This window comes from Leptinotarsa decemlineata, unplaced genomic scaffold (assembly GCF_025532065.1).
Source record: "Leptinotarsa decemlineata unplaced genomic scaffold, Ldec_3_MD MMD2_tig00026354_RagTag_RagTag, whole genome shotgun sequence".
NCBI classification, from domain to species: domain Eukaryota; kingdom Metazoa; phylum Arthropoda; class Insecta; order Coleoptera; family Chrysomelidae; genus Leptinotarsa; species Leptinotarsa decemlineata.
Window position 1 is genome coordinate 58,659 of NW_027412702.1, and position 13,829 is coordinate 72,487.

Sequence of the window (13,829 nt, forward strand, 5' to 3'; positions counted from 1 at the left end):
TGAGTGATTTTTCGTACTTCAGGAAAAAGGTTCATTCCTAGCATAACGTAGTATCATCACAGAAAAATTCGCGAAAATCCGTGAGTATCCCATAAAATAAAATTTTCCCATTTTATCCTCAAAAGGATTATTTGCCATCTTCTGGTGATGTCTGGAATTTTACTACACCTCAGTGCAACAGAACAGCTCGGCTTGTTCTCTCTTCTTTATTGGCCGATGCTTCCTGTTCAGGCGCAATTGGAAGCTCGGCTTGTTATTAACGTGTGTTCTGTGAATGACATTTGATTCTATGAAATTTGAAATTATAGATGTCAAAATTTAAAAATGTCAAGTCAAAGCCATGCCATAAGTCAAGTCAATTATGGTATAATATTATATGGCGTCAAATGGTAAACGTATTTGAAAACAATAGATTTTGGAAGCAATTTATGAAATAAAAATGGATTAATCAATTGATATTACTATTGACTGGTAATAGATAAAATGGCAACCGCTTTCGAGTCCACCACAACAGACGGTGCTTGGATAGATTTTTGTGAAAGACATGCACAAGCAGCAGCTCAAGATTTTTCGAAAAGTTGTATGCAGTACATGAACATGAATTTACCTGAGTCTATTAAGTCTACTATTACTCACAAAGAATTCTTGAAAAAATTCATGGAGTCTTTCACTGAACAATTTGAAATGGACTTCAATAGAAGAAGAATGAACAACACAAAAATTTCAAATGGTCTTGGCACAAGAAATGAAACTGAAATACAAGATAATGAAGAAGGCTCTCCAAAAATGCCCCACAAGCCATTTTTCAGAAGGTATAATGTTGTTCAATATAGTTACTGAAAAAAGTCTTTTGATGTGTTATTGTAGGCTCAGCTTTAAAGTATTACGAAAAAGTAAAGATCTCTTCCATAAGCAACATTCTGATGATGTAGATATAGCACACAATAAAACCAAATTAGCAAAGATTGTAGTGGAATGTAGAAAGGAGGGAATTGTCAACTATTCAACACCTGAGACCTTGGATCAGCCTAGTGGACCACCTAGATGGGAAAGATGTAGGTTACAACTAGTGAAAGCCACTGGAGGGTACATGCTAGAATTCTACTCACCTCCTAAGAATCCAAAGGTAAAACTATATTGTTAGAAGGGCGATCTACCTACTGTTTGTACATATTGTTGATCAAGACGCCACCATATTATTATTTTAATTATAATTCAAACTGCTTGCAAATGTAGATGATAACTGGAAATCACACAGATTGTAAAGCCTTCTATTTAACGATTCTATTTAACAAGAATACTTGATCCATTAAGTGCATGAAATGGAAAATCAACAAATACAAAATATGCTATTACTTTGGAATAGATTTGGTCAATTCACAGAATACCTTAGCAGCAAACAAGAACTTTGAACTTTTTGTGAATTTTGAGATGATTACTATGAGTCTAAAAATTGTTCAGAAACATATTTATCAATGCACTTTATGAATTTGAAGCTGGCAGTATTATTTTTTAATGGACTGGTTTATCAATTTTAGCAAACACTATCAGATTATCAATGCAAAGGTGTTCAAGGTCCTTGATTTTTGTTATAAGAGGTTCTAAAAACTGCTTGATCAATCCACTTATTAGGCTCTAATATAAAATGCACTTCAAACCACATTTGGAATATGCTAGCTCTATATGAAATCCTACTACTGACTATGATACTGATCTTATTGAAAAGGTCCAAGAGAGGTTCTTAAGATATTTACATACAAAAAAATTTATTTTATATCCATTTAAGGTATCATATCAAACTCCACTGAATACTTTTAACATAGAAATATGTTAATAATATTAAGTACATAAACCGTTATCTGATGAACTATATTCATTTTCATGAACCAAAGATTAATTCAATATTACAGGTCAACTCTGTATACCACTACAAATATATCTTTAACAATTGATAATATGAAGGTCTGTGATAAAAGCCCAATCTCTAACTTATTTGCCAAATATTTCACAAAAAATCTAGTAAATAAAACTTTTGACAAATTTGATGGAGAGAATCCTTGCATCAGATTTTGAATCTTTTGACGAGAACGAAATGAAAAATATAATACTTTAAATGAAAAAATAAAAATCTACTAACACAGATGTCTCTAATAAATAACTTTTATGAGTTCTTATCAATTTATATTACTGATTTATCAAATCTGACGAATATGGAAAATTTCAATCATTTCTAAAAGATTTCAAAACAATTCCTATTTATGAGAAGGTTGATCCAGAAAATATAGAAAAGTACTGAGGAATTCCTGAATAAATTCGAACTACTCACTAAATGTCAATATGGCTTCCTTGAAGGCCTTAATAGGGAAACTGCTACATCTTACCATCTATGACCAACCAAATGCAATAAAGTAGTATAATTTGATGTTTTTTGAATGAGGCAAATGATTTATAATAAATAAAGACATCAAGATCAGTATTCCATTTTTCCAAAACAATGGATGATAAGAAACACTTAGTTTGATTGACACAAGTATCTTGATCCAAACAATTTTGAATGAGTTCTTGTGCACAAGCATCCCAGAAGCAGTAGACCGAAGTGTTGGTGTGATATCAGTACAAAATTAACTTTTTCTATTTTTTAGTTTTGTATGACAAAAAGTACTAAGGAACTGTCTTGATTTGGAAATGTTTCATGTTCCTCATTTTGTTTTTTCAACTATAGCCTCGAAGTGGAGTTTTCTGTGCTCTCATCACTGAAGCTAGGGAAACAACTGCCTTGGAAATGCCAGACCATGAAAACACCTTCGTTCTGAAAGCAAGTAACAATTTGGAGTTTGTTATAGAAGCTCATGATACTGATGATATGAGATCATGGCTAGCAACAATTCGATATTGCATGCGTTCAGGCCCTGGGGGGTCAGATACTGGTCAAGGGCATGATCACATGAAAGAGTATCATCATCATTCCGATGCACCCGACTTACCGCCAAGACATCCAGGGAGAGGAGGTGATCGACTATCTTCCAGTTCTAATTTTGAAATATGTCCCTCATCCTTGGATCCTATGAGTTGTGAGTTAATATTTTATATACTTGAGTCACAAACAGTATATTATTTGCTATTTCAGCATTAGAAAATGACATTGGGCAAACACTGAAATCAGAGCTATGGTTTCATGGGACATTGGGAAGATCTGAAGCTGCTCAGCAAGTCCTACATGATGGTGCTGCTGGGCACGGACGATTCTTAGTTAGGCAAAGTGAAACAAGAACCGGCGAGTTTGTTCTCACATTCAATTTTCAGGTATGCCATATTTCAACTTGGGTATTGTTGTTTAAGGACTTGACATTTATCAACCGATATCTTGGAATATCTACCAATTAGCCATCCATCTATCTTCCTAATTATTGTCTTATTCATGAAATTATTTGAAAAATAAAAATTAAATCATCATATTTAACCACTAATCTTGAAATTGTCAGCTGTAGACTTGTAATCTAAACTAGTCTTTCTCAAAGCGGACGATAACGCCCCTTGTGGGCGCTGGTGGCCTATAGGGGGGGCAGTAAAGGACACAGAGAAGATTGGGGGGCGTTGAAGCGGTTTAGGGGGGCGATGGCTAATTTAAAAATGTTTTTTGCTTTTAACAGAAACTTTACCGCTCCTTTACACCTAACGCGCGTTTCATCATGTACCGCCATCTAGGGGACTAGATGGTAACTATTTCCTATCCGATATTTGTCAAACTGTACAATAGATGGCGGTAAGCTTCAATGCAAATCGAGAAGTTTCTAGTCTCCATTCTCGAAAGTACTAGGCCCGCCCGCTGTCTTATATAAAAGCGCGCGCGCCATCCAGCCTGTAATGTCATTCGACGATATTATGAAAACAAGTTAATTTATTTAACGACTAGCTAGGTAAAGTGCTGTACGTGAGGTGGTGAATACTGTGAGTGGTGTCATTAGCAAGTTTTGAATATTCGATTCTTTACTTCGGCAAAAAAGAAGAAACGGCAGTATAGCGCGGAATATATAAAATATGGATTTATTGATAATCCCACAAATCCGTCTTCGCCTGTGTGCCTTCTTTGTCAAAAAAAATTTCAAATGAAGTGATGAAACCCTCAAGGCTACAAGATCATTTGAATAAAATGCATTCAGATAAAAAAGACAAAAGTGTGACTTATTTTCAAGAACTGGAAAAGAAACACTCAGCTCAGCCAACTGTGTCAAAACTTTTTTCAGCGGCTCCTAAGCAAGACGACGACGGACTCCGAGCTTCCTACAATATCCTTTCTAATTGCTCGAACAGATAAACCTCACACTATTGGAAAGGATTTAATTTTACCGGCAATAAAAGAAGTAGTAACTACTGTGCTTCATAAATCAGAGGCAGATATTATCAGAAAAATTCCTTTGAGCAATAGTTCCTTGCAAAGACTAATTGATGAGATGGCTGAAAACATTGAAGAGTCATTGTGCAATCATCTGAAGACTTCTAAATTCTCAATTCAGTTAGATGAGTCTACTTTACCAACCAATGAAGCATTGTTGTTGTCATACGTGAGGTTTATTAAAAATGAGAAAATATATCAAGAACTACTATTTGTCAGACATTTTGAGACGGATACAAGAGGAGAAACCATATATAATACACAGGGAAAATTTTGTGATGAGAAAGAAATTGCATTGAAAAATATTATATCAGCTGCCACGGATGGCGCCCCGGCTATGACAGGACGTCACAAAGGCTTCATAGCGTACTTAAAAAATAAAATTCTAGATGTGCTCGATGTACATTGCGTCATTCATCGGCAACATTTGGTTGCGTGAGCGCCTCTCTCAATTACTGCAATATATCATCAGAGCAGTCAATAAAATCCGAAACAGCTCTTTAAATGACAGATTATTTAATCAGCTTTGTGTTGCTAATGATGAAGATTTTAACCGATTACTATTTCACACAGAAGTGCGTTGGTTATCAAAAGGTAACTAACTGATTCGATTTTACTATCTATTTGACTCTGTAATAGAGTTCTTGGAAAGCAAAGACAAAGAATTGCACGACAACCTCATCACTTTAAAGAATGATATTGCATACTTGACAGACCTGTATAAATTATTTAATGATGTCAATCTCCAACTTTAAGATGACGACTTGAATTTGATTAAAACAAAAAATGTCATTGCTACTTTTGTAGCGGAATTGCTCTTATACAAGAATAATATCGGCAGACGTGAGTTTCGCAATTTCCCCAATTTGTCAGCAGTATCCTTCAATTGCCCTACAATGGTCTGCAATACCTGTAACTTAGAAATTACTCCTGGTGAAGGGGTATGTTGTGATAGTTGTCAAGTAACAACACATTCTACCCTTAACTGTTCAGGAATATCCACATCTGAAGTGAGGGCCATAGTATTACAAAAAAGGAGCTTACTGTACTTTTGTGAAGAATGCCGGGAGGCTTTTAAAAGTGTTCCAAAGCTGCTTGGAGAAATAAGGGACATGAGAAAGGAGATGAATACATTAAAGCAAGAAGTGGAAGATCTGAAGCAAAAGGAGAAACAAGAAGTCAACAATTTTGAAGAGATAGTTATGGAACTGGAGGAAAGAAAGAAGAAATCTAAAAATGTTATTATATTAAATATTAAAGAGTCAATTAAAACAAATAAAAAAGAGAGAATAGAAGATTAAATGAATACAGTAAAAACAATTTTGTCAGAAACTGAAGTAGAAGATCTTGAATATAGAGTTCAACGTATTGGAAAATATGAACCTGGTAAAAATAGACCCCTAAGAAGAGTGATGGCAAAGCCAGAAGCAGCTAAAGAAATTCTCCAAAATAAAAATAAAATTAAAACATACAAAGCAACTATCTTTGGCGATCAAACCAAAGCCCAAAGAGAATATTATAATAAAATAAAGAAACAGTTAGAAGAAAGTAAGAACAGAGGGGAAAATAAATATATAAAATATATAAATAACATACCCACATTAGGTTGAGTGTCCTCCTTCAAAAAACTATTGACAACAAGAAAAGGTATGGAAGTGCATGATTGCCCCAATTTTAATGAAGACATCATTTATTTAAATACTGAAAGTTTTTTGCCACATAAAACTGAAATAATTGCTTATATTGTATGTTATAACCCCACAATAATAGTGCTTAGTAAATCAAGAGTTACCAAGGATGTAGAAGATTTCGAAATACATATCATTAACTATAGTGCAGTCCGCTGTGACAGTGATAGTCGACATACAGGAGGAATTCTAATTTTTATAAGAGAGGGAGTGGACTACAGAATTCGAAAGAGCAGTATTATTCCTGGAAATTATTGGATGAGATGTATTGAAGTAAACATATCAAATAAGAGGTGGTTGATTGGAGATCTGTATCACTCGCCCAGTTCAAGTTATGCTATATTTATTGATTGTTTGGAGGAACTATTTGAAAATATTTTCTTAAAAATAATTTCATACTGTTGGGTGATTTTAATATTAATTATGCAGATAACAATGCTTTTTATAATATAAAAATCAAAAATTTGTTAAATATGTATGGTTTTGCTCAAATAGTGACGCAGTGTACTAGAATTACAATAAACACAAAAACCTTGATAGATTATGTGGTAACTAACTGTTGCGATGTTCAAACATCAGTCTTTCATACGCCTAAGATAACTGATCACTCAATGATATCTGTCAGTTGTTTCAAATCTAATATAAATATTCCTGAAAAAAAGCTGATTGTTAGAAATATTACTTCTGAGACATATTCAAACATAAATATTGAACTAATTGATCAAACATGGCTATTGAATTCAATCGATGTTAACGAAATCTTGAATGAAATATTTGATAAAACTAAAATAATTATAGATAATCTTACACCTGAACACACTATCTCAATAAAAAATAACAAGTTACCTTACTATGATTTGGAATTGAAAAATAAAGCTAAGGAACGAAACACAATATATAAAACATTTAAAAATAATTACAGCTCACCTCAGCGTGAACAATTCTGGGAAAACTATAAAATTGTTAGAAATCAGTATGTTAATATGTTAAAAAAGAAAAGGATACTTTATTATGAACAAGAAATTGACGCAAATCGTAATAATCCAAGACAGATGTGGAAACATCTCAAATCAATAATAAATCCGGTTAACAATAGTAAAATGAATAAAATCATCTTTCGTGAAAACAATTCAATAACAATTAGTGAAAATGAACATGAGATAGCTGAGAATTTCAATAATTACTTTGTTAATAGTATTTCAAATATCTCTAAGAGTAGCCCTCAATCTGATGAATGGTCATCCACAAATTATTCAGTTATAAACAGTTCTTTTTCCAAATTTAAACTATTAACGATGACTCAACTGCGGAAGATTATTCATTCCTTAGACAATAAAAACAAGTGAAGTACTGAATAGCAAATTTTTAAAAGAAACATTCGAGGTTTTCGGGTATGTGATATTAAACCTGGTGAATACATCTCTGGATAAAGGAATATTTCCAGATCAACTGAAGATAACTTCTGTTATTCCTATACCAAAGGTTAGTAATACAATTGAAGTAAGCGATTTTCGCCCAATTAATACTCTACCAACTTTGGAGAAAGTCCATGAACTAGCAGTTTACGAACAATTAGTTGCATACTTGGATGATAATGAATTATTCTTAGGTAAACAGTCAAGATTCAGAAAAAATCATTCCTGTGAATCAGCTATTCAGTATACTTTCTCTAGATGGAAAAATGCGTATGATGAAAATAAATACACTGTAGCTGTCTTTCTTAACTTCAAGCGCGCATTTGAAACAATTGATAGAAACATTTTGATAAAAAAATTAAATTATTATGGGTTAACAGGCTCTGTGCTGGCATTGTTTCCTAGTTATCTTAGTGAAAGAAAACAGAAAACAAAAATTGGTTCAAAAATATCTGATGAGATAGATATCAACATTGGTGTTCCCCAGGGAAGTGTACTTGGTCCACTTTTATTTATTATATACCTAAATGATATTTATTATGTTCCTGGGCTGCATGAACTTAATCCGTTTACAGACGATACATTAGTTTATACTTCGAATACAGAACTCAATGATGCTGTAGATACTCTCAAAGGTTCTATGAAGAACATCGAAAAATATTTACATATGAATAAATTAAAATTAAATGCAGATAAAACAAAAGCTATGGTGATAACAACTAAATATAAACTGAACTCTATTGATTATAATGAAATAAAAATTGAAATTGGTAACACTACCTTGGAATATGTGTCTGAATTAAAGTATCTGGGAGTTATTGTAGATAAACCTTTGAGTTTGAACAGTCATGCTGAGTACGTTATAAAAAAAAAATTACAAAAAAATTAATTTTTTTTCTAGGATAGCAAATAACTTGACTATTAACTCCAGAATATTAACATATAATTGTATAATTAAACCTCATTTTGAGTACTGTCCAACTTTAATGCATTTAATAAACCAAAATAGGCTTTCCCAATTTCAAAAACTCAAAAATAGGGGCATGAGAATTATATTAAGGTGCAGTCGTTATACTTCCATTGATCACATGTTAAATATACTACAATGGCTGTCGATTTCAAATCGATTATTCTTTTTAACAATGGTTTTTATATTTAAAATAACCAAAAGTCTCCAACCAACATATTTTAATGAATTTTTGGTTTTTAATAATCAAATACATGAACATGAGACAAGATCTCATAATAATTTTCATATATATAGAACTCACACTGGTGGCGGAACGAAAAACTTATTCTACAAGAGACTACGGGAATTTAACAATTTACCAAATGCCATTAAAGAGGAAAATACTGTAAGAGGGTTTAAAAGTAAATTATTGGAATACCTAGAGCGTTAGTTGGAAAATATGTATATTATATATAGTTACTATAAAAATATTGGTTTTCAACATTGAGTCTTATAAATTGTATATTTTTTATTATTATCTTTTTATTTAGTTAATCTTCATTATTGATATTATCTATATACAGATTTGAATTTTATTAATATTTTTGGCACTGTGGAAATTTAAATTGTTAATTAGTTATTATGTCTTGTAAGATTAGGATGTATCCTATAATAAAGATTACTACAAGAACGACGACTTGCTTGTTCACTGCCAACATTTGGAGAACCTCCACAGTGATTTCGCAGAACGATTCCAGGACATTTTAAAATTGGAAATACTGGACTGGGTGTTGGATCCATTTTCAAATGTCAACACAGCAGGATCACCCCAGCTGGAAGAAGAACTCATATTCGTAGAACTGATAACGAACGAGGAAATAAAAATAAAATTCTGAAATGGATACCAAGAATTTTGGCTACAAAAGCCAATCCCACAATTCCGCTCACATAGTTGATTATGCTGATGATACTAACCTATTGTTGACAGGTGCAAATTTACCACACATAATAAAACATGGTAGTATTGTAATAGAAAGGACAAAAAACTTTTTTCTGGAAAATACATTGATTTTAAATGATGAAAAAACAGATTGCGTCATGTTCAAAATTGATAACAGCATGGAGATACTGAAGAGCATCACTCTCAATGATTTTAGAGGGACCTGCAACACCTCTGTGAAGTTTTTGGGTATATACATGGATGACACCTTGAGTTGGGTAAATCAAATAGACAATCTTTGCAGAAAACTTTCAACTACATATGCTATGAGAATTCTTAAAAAAAATGTTGACAGTGATGTTCTTATGACTGTCTACTATGCTGATTTTTACTCTGCAATAAGGTTTGGTATTATCATTTGGGGCTCCAGTCATGAGCTGAACAGAGTATTTCTCTAGTATGAAGGTCAAAGACTCGTGTGGAGGAATCTTCAAAATGAACAAATTATTACCAGTACCAGCGATATACATTTTTGAGTCATTAAAATTTTTAGTAAATCAACCAAGCCACTTTGAAAAGCATCATAAAACACATAAGTATGGAACAAGATTTAGGAATGATTTTTTATATCCGATACATAAAAAATCTCTATATGAAAGAAGTACTGACTACAGTGCGATTACATTTTAAATTCTCTCTCACAGGATATAAGAGACATTGAGATGGCCAGCAGTTTTCTGAAGTATGTGAAAGAATGTTTATGCAATATAGAGCCTTATACTATAGATTAATATTTTAACAGTTTATTTTAAATTTTATTTTATCAACTCTATACTTATATGTGTATGTGACGTGTTTTATTCAAATTTTGTATCATATTACTCTTTTGTAATTTTGTTCACTGACGTATTTCTCGGATAAAGTATTTCTTTTAACTTTTATACAAGATTTACATATACTCTGTAGAAATAAATGAATATCTATCTATCTAATTGTACCCTGGATTGTGGTTCATTGTTCAACGATTTTTGATAGCATTCCTATCATCGTATTTGTGTGAGCGTGGATTTAGTGCTGTGGCAACGTTGCTAACTAACAAGAGAAATCGGTTGCAGATGACTTAAGGCTGATTATGAGTAAATTCGAGCCTGATATTAACATATTTGAATATTACTGGAGTTCTTTCCCAACACCAAATCGTTATTTTTAACACCTCGATACGTGTTTCGATCACCAAGTAACGATTTGGTGTTGGGAAAGAACTTCAGTAATATTCATTACTACACCAAAGGTTCCAAACAGTGCATCATAAATTAACAAACTTGTTAAATTATTCAAATTGCAATGTTTGTTTTAATAACATGAATAAAAGTGTTCCTAACATTACGAAATTGTGATTTACATTACCTTCATCAGAAAGTCTTATTTTTACATGACACATAATTTAATTATTAAAATAATGATTGCGAAAATAAGTTTGAGAACCTCTGATCTAAACCAACTGCCAAAATATATCTACTACATCTGAGCATATTGAAACACTTATGATATTTTCTGATACACAGGTTACTAAACTGCAAGTCATACAATGGTCTTTTTCCAAAAATAATATGTATATCAAAAATGTTCATTGATTATTAGACATATCCATCTAAAATCACTTTTTATTAATTGATTTTTTTTTTAAGAAACTAGCAATATTGTAAAAACCAAATGGCAGATTCATAGTGTGTAATAAATGATTTATCTAAGAAATTTAGTTGGGTGACTTATAATCACAGTAAATTATCTTTAAATCAATAAATTGTTACTAAATATCATACAACATGATGAAAAAATATATATTTATGTATACCTTTTTTTGTTTGTTTTGTTTGTTTTTGAACCTAGAACACGTGTTCTAGGTTCAAAAACGCTTGAATAAATATCGTGAACACAGTTGCCAGTTCACACGCAAACATATGTTATGCCAATAACAACCGTCCTCAACGATGGCACATGGATGTCGTGGTTGTAGTGGAGTCCTAAAGTGAGGTGTTTTCTGAAAAATAAAGTCAAGTTCGAATAAATATTGAAGTGAAAGACATTTTGAGAGGACTGGCGGCCCCCTACGCCAGTAACCAGACTGGATGTCGACGTATTCGACGAGGTCGTCAGTGCGATAATAGATGTGTTATTTGTGAAAGTCATATTGAGGGGACTGGCAGCCCCCTAGTAAAAAAAAGAAACATTTAATGAGAAAACTTAGGGTGGCAGCATTGCCTCGAGCAAGACAGCTGAGCTCCTGGACGAAGCTTCTATTCACTATGGACAGGAGGAGTCTGGTCAAATGCGCTTGACTAAAAGAGCAACGGCCATATAAATTAAAAAAGACGATGCTCACGTCGGGGTGTCGGTTTTTCGTGACGGTGTGAGCGCACACATTAACAATACATAGTTTATTGACATATTTTGCTTAATATTTGTGAAAGATTCAGCTAATATTATTATTTTCTATGTACAACAAATAGATTATATTTGTCTAATTATATTCATAGGGCGAGCGAAACATCTGCGAATGACAATAAATGAACAAGGTCAATGCAGGGTTCAGCATTTTTGGTTCCAATCCATCTACGAGATGTTGGAGCACTTTCGGTCCCAGCCTATTCCTCTAGAAAGTGGTGGTAACTCAGATGTCACACTTACTGACTATATCCTAAATCCTAACGCAAGGCAGCAACACCAGTCTTCCATGGGTCGAAGCACTAGTGGGCCAATGCCTAGTAGTACATCTCAACCAGCAGTAACCAATGGCCACGATAGACGTGTACCTCCCATTCCGGAAGTTAGACAAGTGAGATAAAAAAAGTGTTTGATGTGTGTTGTCATAGAATCATTGCAGCTTAATTGGTGAGACATTTTAAAATTTTCAAAACAGAAAAATAGTAAGATTTTTTGTCTTCTTTATAAAATGATACTTCATTATGGCGAATTATAAAAGTATGAAATACAGTTCACCTATATATACAGGGCTATTCAAATTCGTTTCTGTACATGGGAATCTCGTAAACGATAAGAGATAGAGTGTCGGTTAAATTGTGCCAAAATTGTGTATTTTAGAGACAACTTCAATGATGTAAAGAAATCGAATATAGCTCTTTTGGTTCTGGAGATATACAGGAAAAGCCAAAAAATCCCAAATTATTTTTTTGCCTATATCTTCTTTATTCGCAGACATATTGAAAATCTGTCCACATTTTGCTACTGGCACTCGATGTGGGCTCTCAGAATATATCCATGAATCTTTTATACAGGGTGTCATCTGACTTGGGCCACCCTCATCTTTGAATTTTTAAATAAGAACCTGTATTTTTTGTTTTTGGATCGTAGACGTTCACTTCATACTGAGAAATTGAATTCAATTTTATATTTCGGGATTTTTCGGTAATATTCGATTATAATTGTGTGAATTATTCCCTTTTAAATTACGGCCCTGAAAATTGGTTGACTGAGTTGAATAAAAACACAATAGCAACTTTCACGTCTCCCTATGTACCGTAGAGTTTTTCGAGAATTTTTTTTTTCATTTTTAGGTACCTATTCATATTTTTCCCATTGCTCTGAGCGTTTTCTACAATGAACTTGAATAAGAAAACCTTTTATGATTATCTGAAACATATCTACAACAAAAATATGTTATATGTGTTTTGATGAGCACAAAAAAAATGGTAGCAATAATAACATCCGAAACGAACACTATAATTATAATGAAAATTGAAATGAAGTAAGTAATTTATATACACATCAAAATTAATTGTGCAATAAATGTTCGAATTGGAGTCCTTCTATTTCGAGACAAATAATGGGACAATAAGATGGTCTGCAAGATCACCAGATCTTACTATTTTGGACTCTTTCCTATGGGGGACATTGAAAAATAGGATTTACGCTGGCAGAGAGATAGAAAATGTGGAAGACTTGAGATTGAGGATTTTGAATGATTTCGCAATAATACAGCAAATAAGTGTATTAAGAGCAATAAATAATATGAAAAACCGAGTTTATAAATGTCTCGAAATGGAAGGACTCCAATTCAAACATTTATTGCACCAATAATTTTTTTGGGTACCTATATAAATTACTTCATTTCAATTTTCATTACAATTATAGTGTTCGTTTCGGATGTTATTATTGCTATCATTTCTTTTTCTGCTTATTAAAACACATATAATATATTTTTGATGTAGATATGTTTCAAAAAATCCTAAAAGGTTTTCTTATTCGAAGTTCATTGTAGAAAACGCTCAGAGCAATGGAAAAAATATGAATAGGTACCTAAAAATGAAAAAAAACTCTCGAAAAACTCTACGATACATAGGGAGACGTGAAAGTTGTAGTAGTAGTATTTATTAACCATATTGAATACACTCGGTACAAATGGCAGGTCACAGAATAGGTATAC

The 13,829-nt window shown here is 32.6% G+C and overlaps 1 protein-coding gene and 1 long non-coding RNA gene across 4 annotated transcripts in view; one reads left to right on the plus strand and one right to left on the minus strand.

The window, feature by feature from the left end:
• The first annotated feature begins 317 nt into the window (after positions 1 to 317).
• The window catches only part of Lnk (SH2B adapter-like protein Lnk), a 35,206-nt gene continuing 21,694 nt past the window's right edge, over positions 318 to 13,829 (plus strand). For 2 of the 3 annotated variants that reach the window (XM_074184087.1, XM_023174683.2), the window contains exons 1-5: positions 318 to 812; positions 868 to 1,126; positions 2,723 to 3,071; positions 3,128 to 3,303; positions 11,922 to 12,221. In XM_074184087.1, the coding sequence (XP_074040188.1) occupies positions 484 to 812; positions 868 to 1,126; positions 2,723 to 3,071; positions 3,128 to 3,303; positions 11,922 to 12,221 (1,413 nt within the window). In that variant the 5' untranslated portion in view covers positions 318 to 483. The remainder of the gene's footprint in view (positions 813 to 867; positions 1,127 to 2,722; positions 3,072 to 3,127; positions 3,304 to 11,921; positions 12,222 to 13,829) is intronic. The other variant, XM_023174684.2, reaches the window with a different exon arrangement.
• LOC141486334 (uncharacterized) overlaps positions 1,750 to 13,829 on the minus strand; it is a 29,248-nt gene continuing 17,168 nt past the window's right edge. Inside the window, exons 3-4 of the long non-coding RNA XR_012467777.1 lie at positions 11,241 to 11,426; positions 1,750 to 2,809 (exon numbers count right to left, since the gene is read on the minus strand). This is a non-coding gene — a long non-coding RNA (uncharacterized lncRNA). The remainder of the gene's footprint in view (positions 2,810 to 11,240; positions 11,427 to 13,829) is intronic.